General features: G+C 44.8%; 1 protein-coding gene across 1 annotated transcript in view; it reads left to right on the top strand.

The window, feature by feature from the left end:
* SIK2 (salt inducible kinase 2) overlaps positions 1-12,513 on the top strand; it is a 313,110-nt gene that overhangs the window by 201,881 nt on the left and 98,716 nt on the right. Inside the window, exons 5-7 of the mRNA XM_086954303.1 lie at positions 6,332-6,456; positions 7,788-7,911; positions 10,421-10,641. Coding sequence (XP_086810429.1) covers positions 6,332-6,456; positions 7,788-7,911; positions 10,421-10,641 — 470 coding nt within the window. The remainder of the gene's footprint in view (positions 1-6,331; positions 6,457-7,787; positions 7,912-10,420; positions 10,642-12,513) is intronic.

Below are 12,513 nucleotides of genomic sequence, written 5' to 3'. Positions count from 1 at the left end.
AGCGTTCCAGTGTGCAGCATTGCTTGCGCAGCGAGAGACCTCTTGTAGGGTGTTTCAAAACTGACCTAGGAATCGCGTACGCTCGTGCGTGTGCTTTTCCTTTTGGCCGACGCTATTGGCCTTTGCGTGCGTCTTTTTCTCAAAGACAGCACGCAATTGATCAAATGCGGGTGCATTGCTCCGCCCATGGCCTATTGGTGTCTGTTACCCTCACCGCTGCCATGTGGTTTCAATTATCGTGCTCCGACACGGGCGCGGTAATTGAAACCACATGGCTCGCTGTGGCGCGCACGCGCACCACTCGTGTGCTTGTTCATGTCCTCTTCTTGCTTCTCGCCCCAACACTTTGGGCTCGGTACATCCCCAACTGGGATTTCCTGGATGCATGCCCGTTGCCTGACTGGTACGATGAGGCCAAGTTCAGGATATTTCTGCACTGGGGAGTCTTCTCGGGTCCTTCCTTCAGCTCTGAATGTTTTTGATGGCACTGGGAAGGCGAGCGCAAAGCGGATTACATAAAGTTCATGAAAAAAAACCATGCTCCAGGTGCGACGTACACCGACGTCGCACCCGGCTACACCGCAGAGTTCTTCGACCCGGACGCGTGGGCTGAGCTTTTCGAGGCTGCGGGGGCCAAGTGAGTGCGGGAAAGTAACGAGGGTGGTGGGACGGGAGTGATATACTAAAACAAAGCACTCTGTTTTCTTTGCTCGCACCGCCAACATCCACATACCTTGACAGTTTGCATGCATTTATGAAAGGGAGCCATCTGTTTGAGTTGAATTTATTTCAGTTTATTATTCCAGTGTTGGAAAGTGAAGCGCAACCCGTCGAAACCAGGTTCCAGCAGCTATTGCATGCTCGGCCAGATGGCCTTCCCATGCTGAACTTGATCTGTATCTTTTTGAGACACCAGGACCTAAATCGGCAGCGCCCGCATGTTGTTAACATATTGTTCTGAGGATCAACCATCCATTCTTGTGTGTAGTTTGGTCTTTTGGAATATTCACTGTGGATTTTTAAGGGGGTATCCCTATTTCACTACATTTGTCTGCTTCTTGTTAGATGGCCAACAGGCACGTTTGAGCTGTAAGTACTGTCTGTTGTGGGTAACTCACCTCTGTTATTGTTAGCTTACTCTGCAGTTTGACTTTCCAAGGCCCGCTGCTTACAAGACATTCCGCTCTCAGCCTGGCCTGCTAATCGAGGCGCGATGAGAGATGCCGGTATCCTGCTTCTGAAATTAATTAGAGGTGGGAAAGCAAACAAATTATCAGGAAGAGCCAGACCAGAGCCAAGCCAAGGCTCTGACTTGGCTCTCAGAGCCTAAACGCGCGACCGGTGTAAATCAAACAGCAAACGCATCATTTAAAATATGTGAAAGTCTCTTCAAAACAGAAAAAAAAGTATTGCTGTACCACGTGGAAGCTTTGACTTGATACATCACATTAAAGCACTGCACTGAGAAGTACTTATTAAAAGTGATAGGTTTTAAATACAAACCATTAGTGAACTAAGAAGGCAGGCCATTTGTCATGTAAACCCGACGATGGCCCGATTTATTACAGAGTAACACTGTTCTTTATTAAATCAAACCCAATAGATCTTTGTAAAGTTGGTCTTTTGGACTCACATATTTCAACAGTACTTTAATATGCGATAATGAAGAAAAAGATGTTTTGGTGAAATAAAGTATTTGCTTAAAATAACTCCTAAGCAGGAAAGCCACGATTTTATCCAGGTTTTCTAGTGTCACTTTGTAGAAATCAGTTACTAACTTCGTATCCATTTGTCTTTTCTTAATGTTCAGCTTTGTTTTGACCTCTTTGTACATTTGTCTGCAGTTCTTATATAGTGCAAACTGGACCCGAGCACCAGTTACATCCCACAAGGTCACATTCATTTTTTTTATAGGCACAGGGAGATTAAGTGATTTGCCCAGAATCACAGGATGATGGGCCGACACGGTAGAGTTAGTGTGGCAGTCCAAAGCCACATGAAAGCTTGCCTCGTTATGGGCTCCAGTTTACAACAGGACCTCGAGCAGAGATAGAGCTAGGGTTCAAGCTCGAGCCTGGCTTGAGCTTTCCGTGGCTTGCTCACCTCTAAGATTACTACTCTTGCTACTGTGGCTCTTGCCTCTTTTTTTCACACTTTGGTATGCACATAATGGTCCCTCTGACCCTTGCTGGGTTAACACTCTGGTCCTTAGGTTCCCCTTTGTGGGGGACTTAAGGACCAGGAATTCACTGTTTAAAAGTGAGAAATGTGTGTCCTTGAGAGTGTAAGTTGAGAGCAGTTTTGGTGGTGGGTTCTCTGAGACAGAGAAGATAAATGGTAAGCATATGTGGTGTGCATCATTGTAGACTCTCCATTATTGCTCATGTCAAAGGTCTGGGAACCTTGGCAGTAAAGATCAAAGGCGTAGATCACTGCCCCGCACACACACACACACACACACACAACTGCATACATTTTACAGCCAGCCCTCAGATTGGTCCTTTGCACTGGTGTCCCTCAATTTTTTAAACCTGAGTAGCACAAAGGCTGTGATTGTACAGCACCCGCTGCTCGCAAATTAAAAACCTCTTTGAAGAGGTTGCCACATATGTCTGCATAGAGCATAGTTAATTAAGCTGTGGATGGCTACTTTAAATAACAATGACCTAACATTTAACTGTTACTTCTCAATATGTGGACAAGTAGGGGCTTTCAGTATGTTGACATGGAAAGACACCTAAATGAGAAGGGTGTCAGAACTTCTTTCCTTTGTCTCCCAGAGTCCTCTGACCTCAACGTCTGTCCCAGTTGGCTCTCGTAAAAATCCAATTTTCTGCCTATCTTTAGTTTCACTCTCAAAGACCTTAAAACATAGATCTATAGGATTCCACTTGAATATGGAATCCCAATATTCAGACCTTCAACTAAACGGAATTTCTTCCAAAATTTCAGGCTGGCAATTTTTATGACTACTCAGAAAAAAAAATACTGAAACCCTTCTTGGGTTATCGGCCCTATAATAACACATATACCACATGGCGCTTGTGACACTTCACTTATACCATTTCCCCTTTTCTAAAGTAACTCTTTAAAATAATTATAAAACGAGCAGTCTTGTCCATTGGCTTACGGAGCAGACTTGCTTTTTAGTAAGAAAATAAATAAAGGCCGCCTTACTACTATTGGAGTTAAAATTGATTCGCTACACACACAAAAAAACTGGTTTAAACAAAGTCGGGTATATTATCACTGTATCATTGTACCAGTTGTGCATGTTCGCAGCTGTCTCTCCCATCTCCTTGTAACCCTGCCCCTCCTTTCACCAGAGGCTCTCTGTTTCTAACCCGCTCACTTATTTCATCTCAGCCTTTCAGTCTATCTTTCTGGCCCTCCCCACCACCACTCCAGGCTGTCTCTGCGCTCTCCTAGCCACCCTGCCCCTTCCTTCACTAGAGTCTCTGCTTCTTACCTGTCTCCTCCATTCACTTCACCCCTTCAGTCTCTCCTAATTGCCCTCCCCATGGGCTGTCTCTCCCTCTCCGAGTCCCTCCGTTCCTCCTTTCACCAAAAGCTCTCGGCTTCTTAGTGGACTCATCCTGCTGCTGTCTTCTAGTGGTACTTCCGTCCTGTACTACACATGCTATCTCTCCCCTCGTCATTCTGTCCCTCCTTTCAGCAGAGGCTGTCCTTTTCTCAAACAGTCACTCATTTCATCTCAGTCTCTCATGGTGAGGATGGGGATGGAACAAAGACTTGAGGGAACACCAGGGAGGAATAAAGTGATAACATTTGTGAACCTACATCATTCCAGTTCAGAGAAGCAAGGTGACTGGCCACCTTCACCAGCTGGCATCTCATCGTGCCAGTGCAACAAGGCAGGGTGACTGGCTGCCTTCGGCAAATGGCATCTCATCGTGCCAGTGCAGTGAAGCAGAGTGCCTAGCTGCCTTCAGCTGCTGGTGCAGGGTGGCTGGCTGCCTCACACAGACACAACCAGACACACATACACACACACACACACACAACCACTCACACAACCACACAACCACTCACACAACCACTCACACATACACACAACCACACACCCACACACACAACCACACAACCACACACACCCACCCACACAACCACACCCACCCACACACACAACCACACATGCCCAACCACACCCACCCACCCACACCCAAATACCCACCCACCCAACCACACCCACCCAACCACACCCACCCACCCAACCACACCCACCCACCCCCACCCACCCACACATCCACAACACACACATCCACCACAACCAGACACACACCACAACCAGACACACACACCACAACCAGACACACACACCACAACCAGACACACACCACAACCAGACACACACCACAACCAGACACACACCACCCACCACAAACACACACCAACCACCACAAACACACACCAACCACCACAAACACACACCAACCACCACAAACACACCAACCACCACAAACACACCAACCACCACAAACACACACAACCACAAACACACACACACAACCACAAACACACACACACAACCACAAACACACACACCACCACACACACACACCACCACACACACACCACCACACCCACACAACCACCACACCCACACAACCACACACACAACCGCACACACAACCACACACACAACCGCACACACACACAACCGCACACACACACAACCACACACACACACAACCGCACACACACACAACCGCACAACCACACAGTCAGTGCACACTTTCACCAGGCACAGACACCACCAGCCGTCAGTGCATGCTTTCCCCGGGCACAAACACCACCAGCCGTCAGTGCACGCTTTCACCAGGCACACACACACCCACCACCAGCCGTCAGTGCATGCTTTCACCAGGCACACACACACCCACCACCAGCCGTCAGTGCACGCTTTCACCAAGCACACACACACCTCTAGCCGTCCGTGCACGATTTCACCAGGCACACACACCACTAGCCGTCGGTGAACGCTTTCACCTGGCACAAACACCACCAGCCGTCAGTGCACGCTTCCACCAGGCACACACCCCACCAGCCGGCAGTGCACACTTCCACCAGGCACACACACACCACCAGCCAGCAGTGCACAATTTCTACAGGCACGCACACCACCAGCCATCAGTGCACACATCAATTATTAACGCATCCACAATTAACTATTGTGGCATTCGCAGGGTGGCGTACTTTACTTTTAAACGTATTCACCTAAAGCGCAGCATGCCACCATTGCTAAAAAAATAAATACACATTTTTTAGCTCCAATTTATAGACTTTTGTTGCAATTGATGTTGCAATATTTAGCAATGCCAATAGCTCAAACTTAATTAATGCGAGACCTATTGCATTGCAAATGCTTGTTTAAGTAGGCAGGTACCATCAGTTACTAAATACCTGCACTTCTTTCATTTGTTAGGCGGGAGTACCTGCACCTCTGTGTGAGTGCAATGCTTTTAAAGGGAGAGTACTGACACTACCCAGATGCAGACAGGTATTCTGAAATAGATAGTGCCTGCACTAATACATTTCCATTTCAAGCCCTGCTGTAGTGTAACCTGCTCAATATTTTAGAAGTATAAACTCCTAATAAAAAGTTTAAAGCAAGCATCTGACTTAATTTTATTATGACATGTCGATCTCTGTTCGTTTTTCCTCGTTTCCTGGTTAGGACAATATAAGTATGGCTTCCAGTTTTCCATTTCTACTAATTTTTACAGACAAATGCAGACAGAAAACAATGTGTTTACTTCCTGTATTTATTTTTAAAAGCGGTAAAATACAGAAAATGGTCCTTTTGTGAGAGACCTTTATGAATTCCAGGCCAACTGCTGAGCAGATGGATAGCTTGAGGAGTTTAAAAAAAAGGATATTTCCTTAAATACAGGCATATGTTAACATATATTTCAAGTAGCATGTTAATATTTATTTTTGGGTGTAGGGTTTTGTAATATGTGACTGCTTAATTTGCTAAAATGCTACAGACATCAAAGTTTTGAGTGAACGTTTTTTAGTTGAATAAAGATGAACATATACCATTTTACGGCTCACTATACCATTTTACGACTTCATTAATTCTCAAAACACTAAATAAATATAGATAACTACCAATAAGATGCACAGAAAATAAATATGGATTAATACAGACGGAAATGTTAAAGTGGAGTTTCTCCAACACATGGATCTGTTTACTGTGATGTTCCCAATATCTTGCTATGGAAAATTATCAACTTTATGAAGAGAAAATTGGATATTTTGTGAAAAAAGAATTGAGCTATATTTTCCCTTTCCGCTTCCACCACAGATTTTGGATTTGGGAATTTTTATACAGCTGGTGAACCTCTGGCGACGTGGTGCGGGAGTCCCCCGTATGCAGCTCCGGAAGTTTTTGAAGGACAGCAGTATGAGGGACCACAGCTTGACATCTGGGTTTGTACAATGTACATTTGCTAGCTAGGGCAAATAAGGAAGAAATAGTGTGGATGACTTAGTAAATGATTCTCAAATAGTACACTCTTCATTTATTGATAAACATCTTGTTACCGCATCACAATCCTCTGTCTTAAAGGAGTAAGGAAAAACAGTACTACATCAGACAGACTCAAGTCAAAGGGAGTAAGCTGAGAGACTTCACCCTTTCCAAAAATTTCCAGCAGTAATATATGGGATAAAGTAACCCCAACTGTGCATTGGAAGGTTATCGCAGGTCACAGATGTTCAGTGGCCTTATAGAGCCATGTGGCCACTGGCCAAGTGCCTTAATACAATCTGAGAATTCTAAGGTGACTTGCAGTATCCTTTTTATTTATAGCTAGCTGGAAGTATTTTATTTGTTTTAACATATGGTTTAATGTTTACTACTTGCAAGGTGTTTCCCGGGATTTTAGGTCCAAATTTGCAATTTTAGAAAGTTTGCTAAAATGCTTGGAAACTGTAAGTGTTTTACAATGGCATGTGGTTACATGACAGCTGTGGACTAGCAGTTTCTAATCGGAAACAAAATAAACTGTATCGAAGTACAAACTTTATTTGAAACAAAGCGTTAACCTGCCTCTGAAAATAATTCTATAGTTTGCTCCTTTACCTTAAAAACATTAAAGTAGGCTTCGGGGTACACGTTGCAAACATTCCAAGTTCTGCCACTGTGATCTTTTTTAAATTATTTTCTAGTCTACAAGTGCGGGGGTCCTGACTTCTCCAGGATCTGAGGCCACTTGCCCCTCCAGCCTAGCTCGGTGTGCTGCTTGTTCTGTCGGTCTGTAGAGAGACCGGCTGTAACACAGCACTGCAACACCAGCGGGACTGCTGTTTGGAACCGGGGGCGCGAGTGTTGCACGCATTTCCTGTGTGAGGGAGGTGGTGGGAAATAGGCACCAAAGAACAGTCTGCCAAGCTACATACAGCACGTAGGAGCTCGTTTTTTTTTCTTCAAAGTATTTTTTATTTTTTCTATCCCTGCTTCCAGGTCATGGCCTAATAATGTTGGCGGCCGCCAGCCATTTCTTTCATAGCTTCTGAGGAAAAGGGAAGCTGTTTGCTGTATGCAATGAGTGGCGTAGGTGGCACTGTGGCATTACTGCTAGCTTGTAGACCCTTATTACTAGCGAGTAGTGATAAAGTCTTCTTATCGAAGAGGCGTTCTGATGTCAGAACGTGCCTGTAATAAGTATGCTGTAAACCTATTTATAGAAACTCGAGTAGATCAGTCTCATTTGTGGTCTTATTTGTGCTTTGTCTGTTTTTTTCTCTTTTGCAATTAGAGCATGGGTGTGGTGCTTTATGTTCTGGTGTGCGGAGCATTGCCCTTTGACGGACCAACGCTGCCTGTTCTTCGACAGAGGGTCTTGGAAGGGAGGTTTCGAATACCTTATTTCATGTCTGAAGGTAACTACAGAACTTGTATACATTTTATTTTACCTATAATCCCAACACACGTAGCGGGTTGCCTCTCTTATGAACAATTCATTAAATTACTCAGGAATATGCATTCTATTATTCAGTCTTTTTTTTTTACATTCAAATTATTACCCAAAATACGAGCTATCAATCACAGCAAGGGTGGGCTGTTCCATGAAAGTTTCTTCCAGTTAATGGCGGAGAGAAAAATGTGGGTGTGGGACGGTGAACCTCAGATTTGTTCGACTTTGTCTTGTCTAGCAGGGCTTTTCTTCTTCTGCCTAGATTTTCCAGCCCCTGGATGTTGGTGCTGATGTTGATTGTCCTGGTGCATTTGATAAATGCTGTTTCCTCAGCAGACGTTAGCGCTGCTCTGAGATTTCCTTTCATTGTAGACACGGTGGCAGCAGTGGAGGATGGAACGATAATCCAAGAATTTCTCATACCTAGTGGCTGCCAGGAGACCTCTCTGGGGGTGGGAAGCATGTAGCGCCTCCCCCACATTTCCTCCTCTGACCAGACATGATCCAGGAAGGCCAGTGATCACTTCTCAGTTGATCATGAGAGAGAGAGCGAGAGAGTGTGTGTGTAGCAGGCTAGCCTAGGGAAGGTTATCCGATGCGGTGTTAAGTTACCCAGGTAAATGGTGAGAGCATCTCACTGTGCCCGCGATGAACCATCAAACATAGTGTCTTTCCGGTGGGATAAATCAATCCGCACTAGTTTACTCTGGTGGGCATTCATTGATAACATACTTTGTCTCTTGGAGAAATGATTGTGGGTGTTAGTCCTCTGCTGCCAGCGCATTGATTACTGGCAGATTTCCTCTGTTAGGCCCAATTTACCGAGCCACAGCCTTTGTTCTCAGTGTAATGCACACAGAGATATTTCCTTTGCCATAAAGCCTCTATTATTTGGTAGAGATTACATCCATAATTATTTTCTTAATATAAAAAGGATGGCATTTAAAGTTACCTATTTTGATGGGAACCAATTAATACTGCAGTAAAATCTGTCACTTTGCGTCAATTATTGGTACGATTCTTCAGAAAAGTTTGGATCTTAATTACAGGTGTATTGCCTCTGCTCTTCCCCATTGATTATATATAATTCCGTCGTAGCTGTGGTTACCATCATAGTGACTTCATTGTTCTGACATGTTTAAAAGCTTAATGTTTCTCTTGTGGATGCTCATTTGATAGACCTACGATTTGCCAATACATGTTTGGAGTTTTTGAAAAGTTAAAACCAAAATCTGGGTAGATTGGAGTAGGTTTTATTTAGTTTCCCAAATTAGTGTAGGACGTCCAACAATCAGTTTGGGTGTGATTATCTTCAAATACTTTTCTCAAGACATTAATTTGCTCGCAGCTTTTTGGGGGAGAGCTCCCACACCCGCTGCCCACTTCAACCCTACTCTGACCACTGCTTAACAGCATTCAAATTTTCCCTATCCTTTGTATAGTACATCTGCACTTCCTCCCACATTTGTACCACCGTGGTTAAGTTATGGTTTGAATGCATATTTTCCCCTCAACAAGCACCAAATGACCCACCCTGAAACCCAGTCTCCTCGGCTTGTATTTGGATATGCATTACTTTTCCCCATGCTCATTTATAAATTGGTCATTTGCGCACCGGCCTCTTCTACCATCTGAATCTGCCCAATCCCTGATCATGTGCTCTGGAAGGAAGCCACCTCCTTCCGCTCACATGCCAACCACACTGACAAACTTGTTCCTACCCTCGCAGGCCAGCAAAGATGACTTGGGGACGTGACAAGGATGTTAGTATGGTGTGTGACAATCTAACCCATATGACTGTGAGCACTAAAGGAGGCTGTTTTCTCCATACAACAGGCTGAGTAAATAGAGAATGGGAGGTGGAGGAAGAAAAGTCTTGCTGGAGGAGTCCCAAGAAATGCCTAGATTGTGGTAAATTCACCAGAGGATCAGTCATAGGAGAGGGCAAAGGCAGGGGAGCCAAGGTGCAAAATGGACAAATCCAGTGGTGGCTTATTTTTTTATTTCACAACAAAATCTGTCTTTTGTCTTTTAGCATGTCCACTTTTAGATAAATGTAGTTATCTTAAAAATCTGGCATGGATTCGGCCCTCCAGGACCGACTTTGGAGAACCCTGCTTCAGAGAACTCAGTGATCAAGAACCGAGATCTATCTATTCTAAGGATTCCTTATTGCAGAATGTTTGGACATTTTCCAATATAAGTAAAGATAATAAACATGTTCTTTTTAATAATGACACTCCTCCCTAAAAAATTAACAAAATACAAATAAAAAACTGAATAGCTTCCACATTACATATAACCTTAATCTTTCGATATGTAATAACTTAGAGCAATAAAAATAATTGCAATTAAATGTGTTTGCACAATATTTTTCAGTAAACAGAGATAAGTTCACTATGCTGACAACGTATACAATGTTGCTATGTTCATGAATTAGCCATTAATGTCCTTTTTGTCTTTCCATACTTAAGAGTGTGAGCATCTGATCCGAAGGATGCTGGTGCTGGAGCCTTCCAAGAGACTGACCATCTCTCAGATCAAAGAGCACAAGTGGATGTCGGTGGACGTCCCTGTTCAAAGACCCGTTCTGTACCCCCAGGAACACGACAATGCATCTTCCATTGGCGAGTACAACGAGCAGGTGCTTCGGCTGATGCATAGTCTTGGGGTCGACCAGCAGAAAACAATTGAGGTAAAATACTGTGAACAACAACTAATGGGTGGCTAACAGAGGGCTGGATGTCTGCTGCATTTTCCGGATAATTAATGACTGCAAAAATGAGTTACATTTAAATGCATTGTATATAAATGTACCTCACGTGGATTTCTGTGAAATCTTGCATACATCCAGCCCTCCTGGGCCTAGATGGACACCTTTTATATAACTTTGGTGGTGTGTGTGTTTTAATACAAAGGCCTGATAAGAAGTTTGGCGGTCCTGGAGGTGGCCGCCACACTACCTTCACTCCAGGACCGCCGAATAGTGCCGCCGCCCACCCGTCAGATTATGAGTTTTCGTGGTCTGTCATGCAGACAGCATGGCGAGCCTGTGGCGATGCCTTTCAAAGGCACCCATGTATGCCTTAAAAAGGCCTCACCACAGGACCGCCAACGCGCTTTCAAACATGGTGTGGACTGTGAAGTCCATGCCTGGCTGAAACTGGGGGTGCATGCTCACGGGAGAACAGAGCATGTGCCCCCCTTCATGCACCCCCCCATGCTTGACCGCCAGCAGTATCATTTCAGGAAGAACCTCCATGACACTGGTGGTGGTTCTGAAACTCGTAATATGCATGGTGGTGCTGCAGCGGCACCGCCAGCATATTGTGAGTCCCTGACCGCCGGTCCGACCGCCAAAGTTGTAATATGGCGGTCGGACCTCCTGTGCGTTGGTGGTTGGACTTCCACCCCCGCTAGTCTGGTGGTCCGAAGACCGCCAAACTTGCAATCAGGCACTAAGTGATTGCTTGTGGTTACTTTCCCTGATTCAGGACTCCTGGAACCCTCCGGCTCCTGAACCCTGGGGGTGGAGAATATGTTGCAGACCCCCGCCGCTTCCAGTCCCGGTACTCCCCTGTCAGATCTGGATTACAACTCTGCATTACCCCAGGGGCTCCACGACCGCTGTGATGTTGCCTCCTTGAACCTCCATTATTCCGCGTTGAGGCTACCTTACTTCGGCGGCTACTTTATCCTTATCACCCCGTTTCCACCACGAATCTCGTGGTGACGACATTGTGCTCTCCCGCTGGAATTAAACGGTATGCCTGCACTCCTGCCATGGCCGCACCAGCTATCTTGGACAGGCCTGTGCCTTTCGCTTTGTGACTTTTTCAAGCATTCCCACTTGTCTAATTCCGGAGACACTGCTTCCCCTTCTGTGACTGGGACATCCTTCCCAGCACTTATCCTCCCAAATCACTGCAGCTTCTCAGGCATTTCTTGATTGTCTAGTCCTGATGATGATCCCATAAGCTTTGTTGGGGATCCAAACGTCGTCGACAACCACGTCTTGACTCCTATCTGTAGTGTTGATTTATGCAGAGCATAAGAGGTCTTTGATATTGTGACTAATGTGATTGTTTATTCTTACCACCAAGTCACTTTTTATTTTATGCCTGAGGTAAGGAAATCTGTTGATTTCCAGTTACCCCGTCACGTCCAGCTCACTTCATATTTTTTGTATTGATTATGTTTTAATTCTTGATAATGCATTTGTAAAAAAATTTGCATTGAACACATTTAGACCAAATCCTGATTTCAGCATTGTGGTTACACTTCCGTATTCTTTTTTTAAAGGGACCACTGTCTCTGATAACTGACTACTACCCTTAGTCCCCTTCAACTATATGGGTTCCCTTGTTCATTGTTGATAGGCTTGTGGTGCATAACACGTTCCAAGGCAACTGACTCCAGTGAAATATTTTGAACAATAGATGGGGTGTTTCTAAAGCATATCTCGAGTAAGCACAGCATTTTATAAGAAACAACGACTGCATGAAGTTGGAGAAGGGGTAATATGTATTGATCAGTTTGGGTGGGATGTGGTTTTTAGGAGGATTAG

The sequence above is a fragment of the Lissotriton vulgaris genome, chromosome 2_1 (assembly GCF_964263255.1).
Source record: "Lissotriton vulgaris chromosome 2_1, aLisVul1.2, whole genome shotgun sequence".
NCBI lineage: Eukaryota > Metazoa > Chordata > Amphibia > Caudata > Salamandridae > Lissotriton > Lissotriton vulgaris.
Note: the sequence above shows the minus strand (reverse complement) of the source record. Positions and strands in the feature narration are given on the sequence as shown.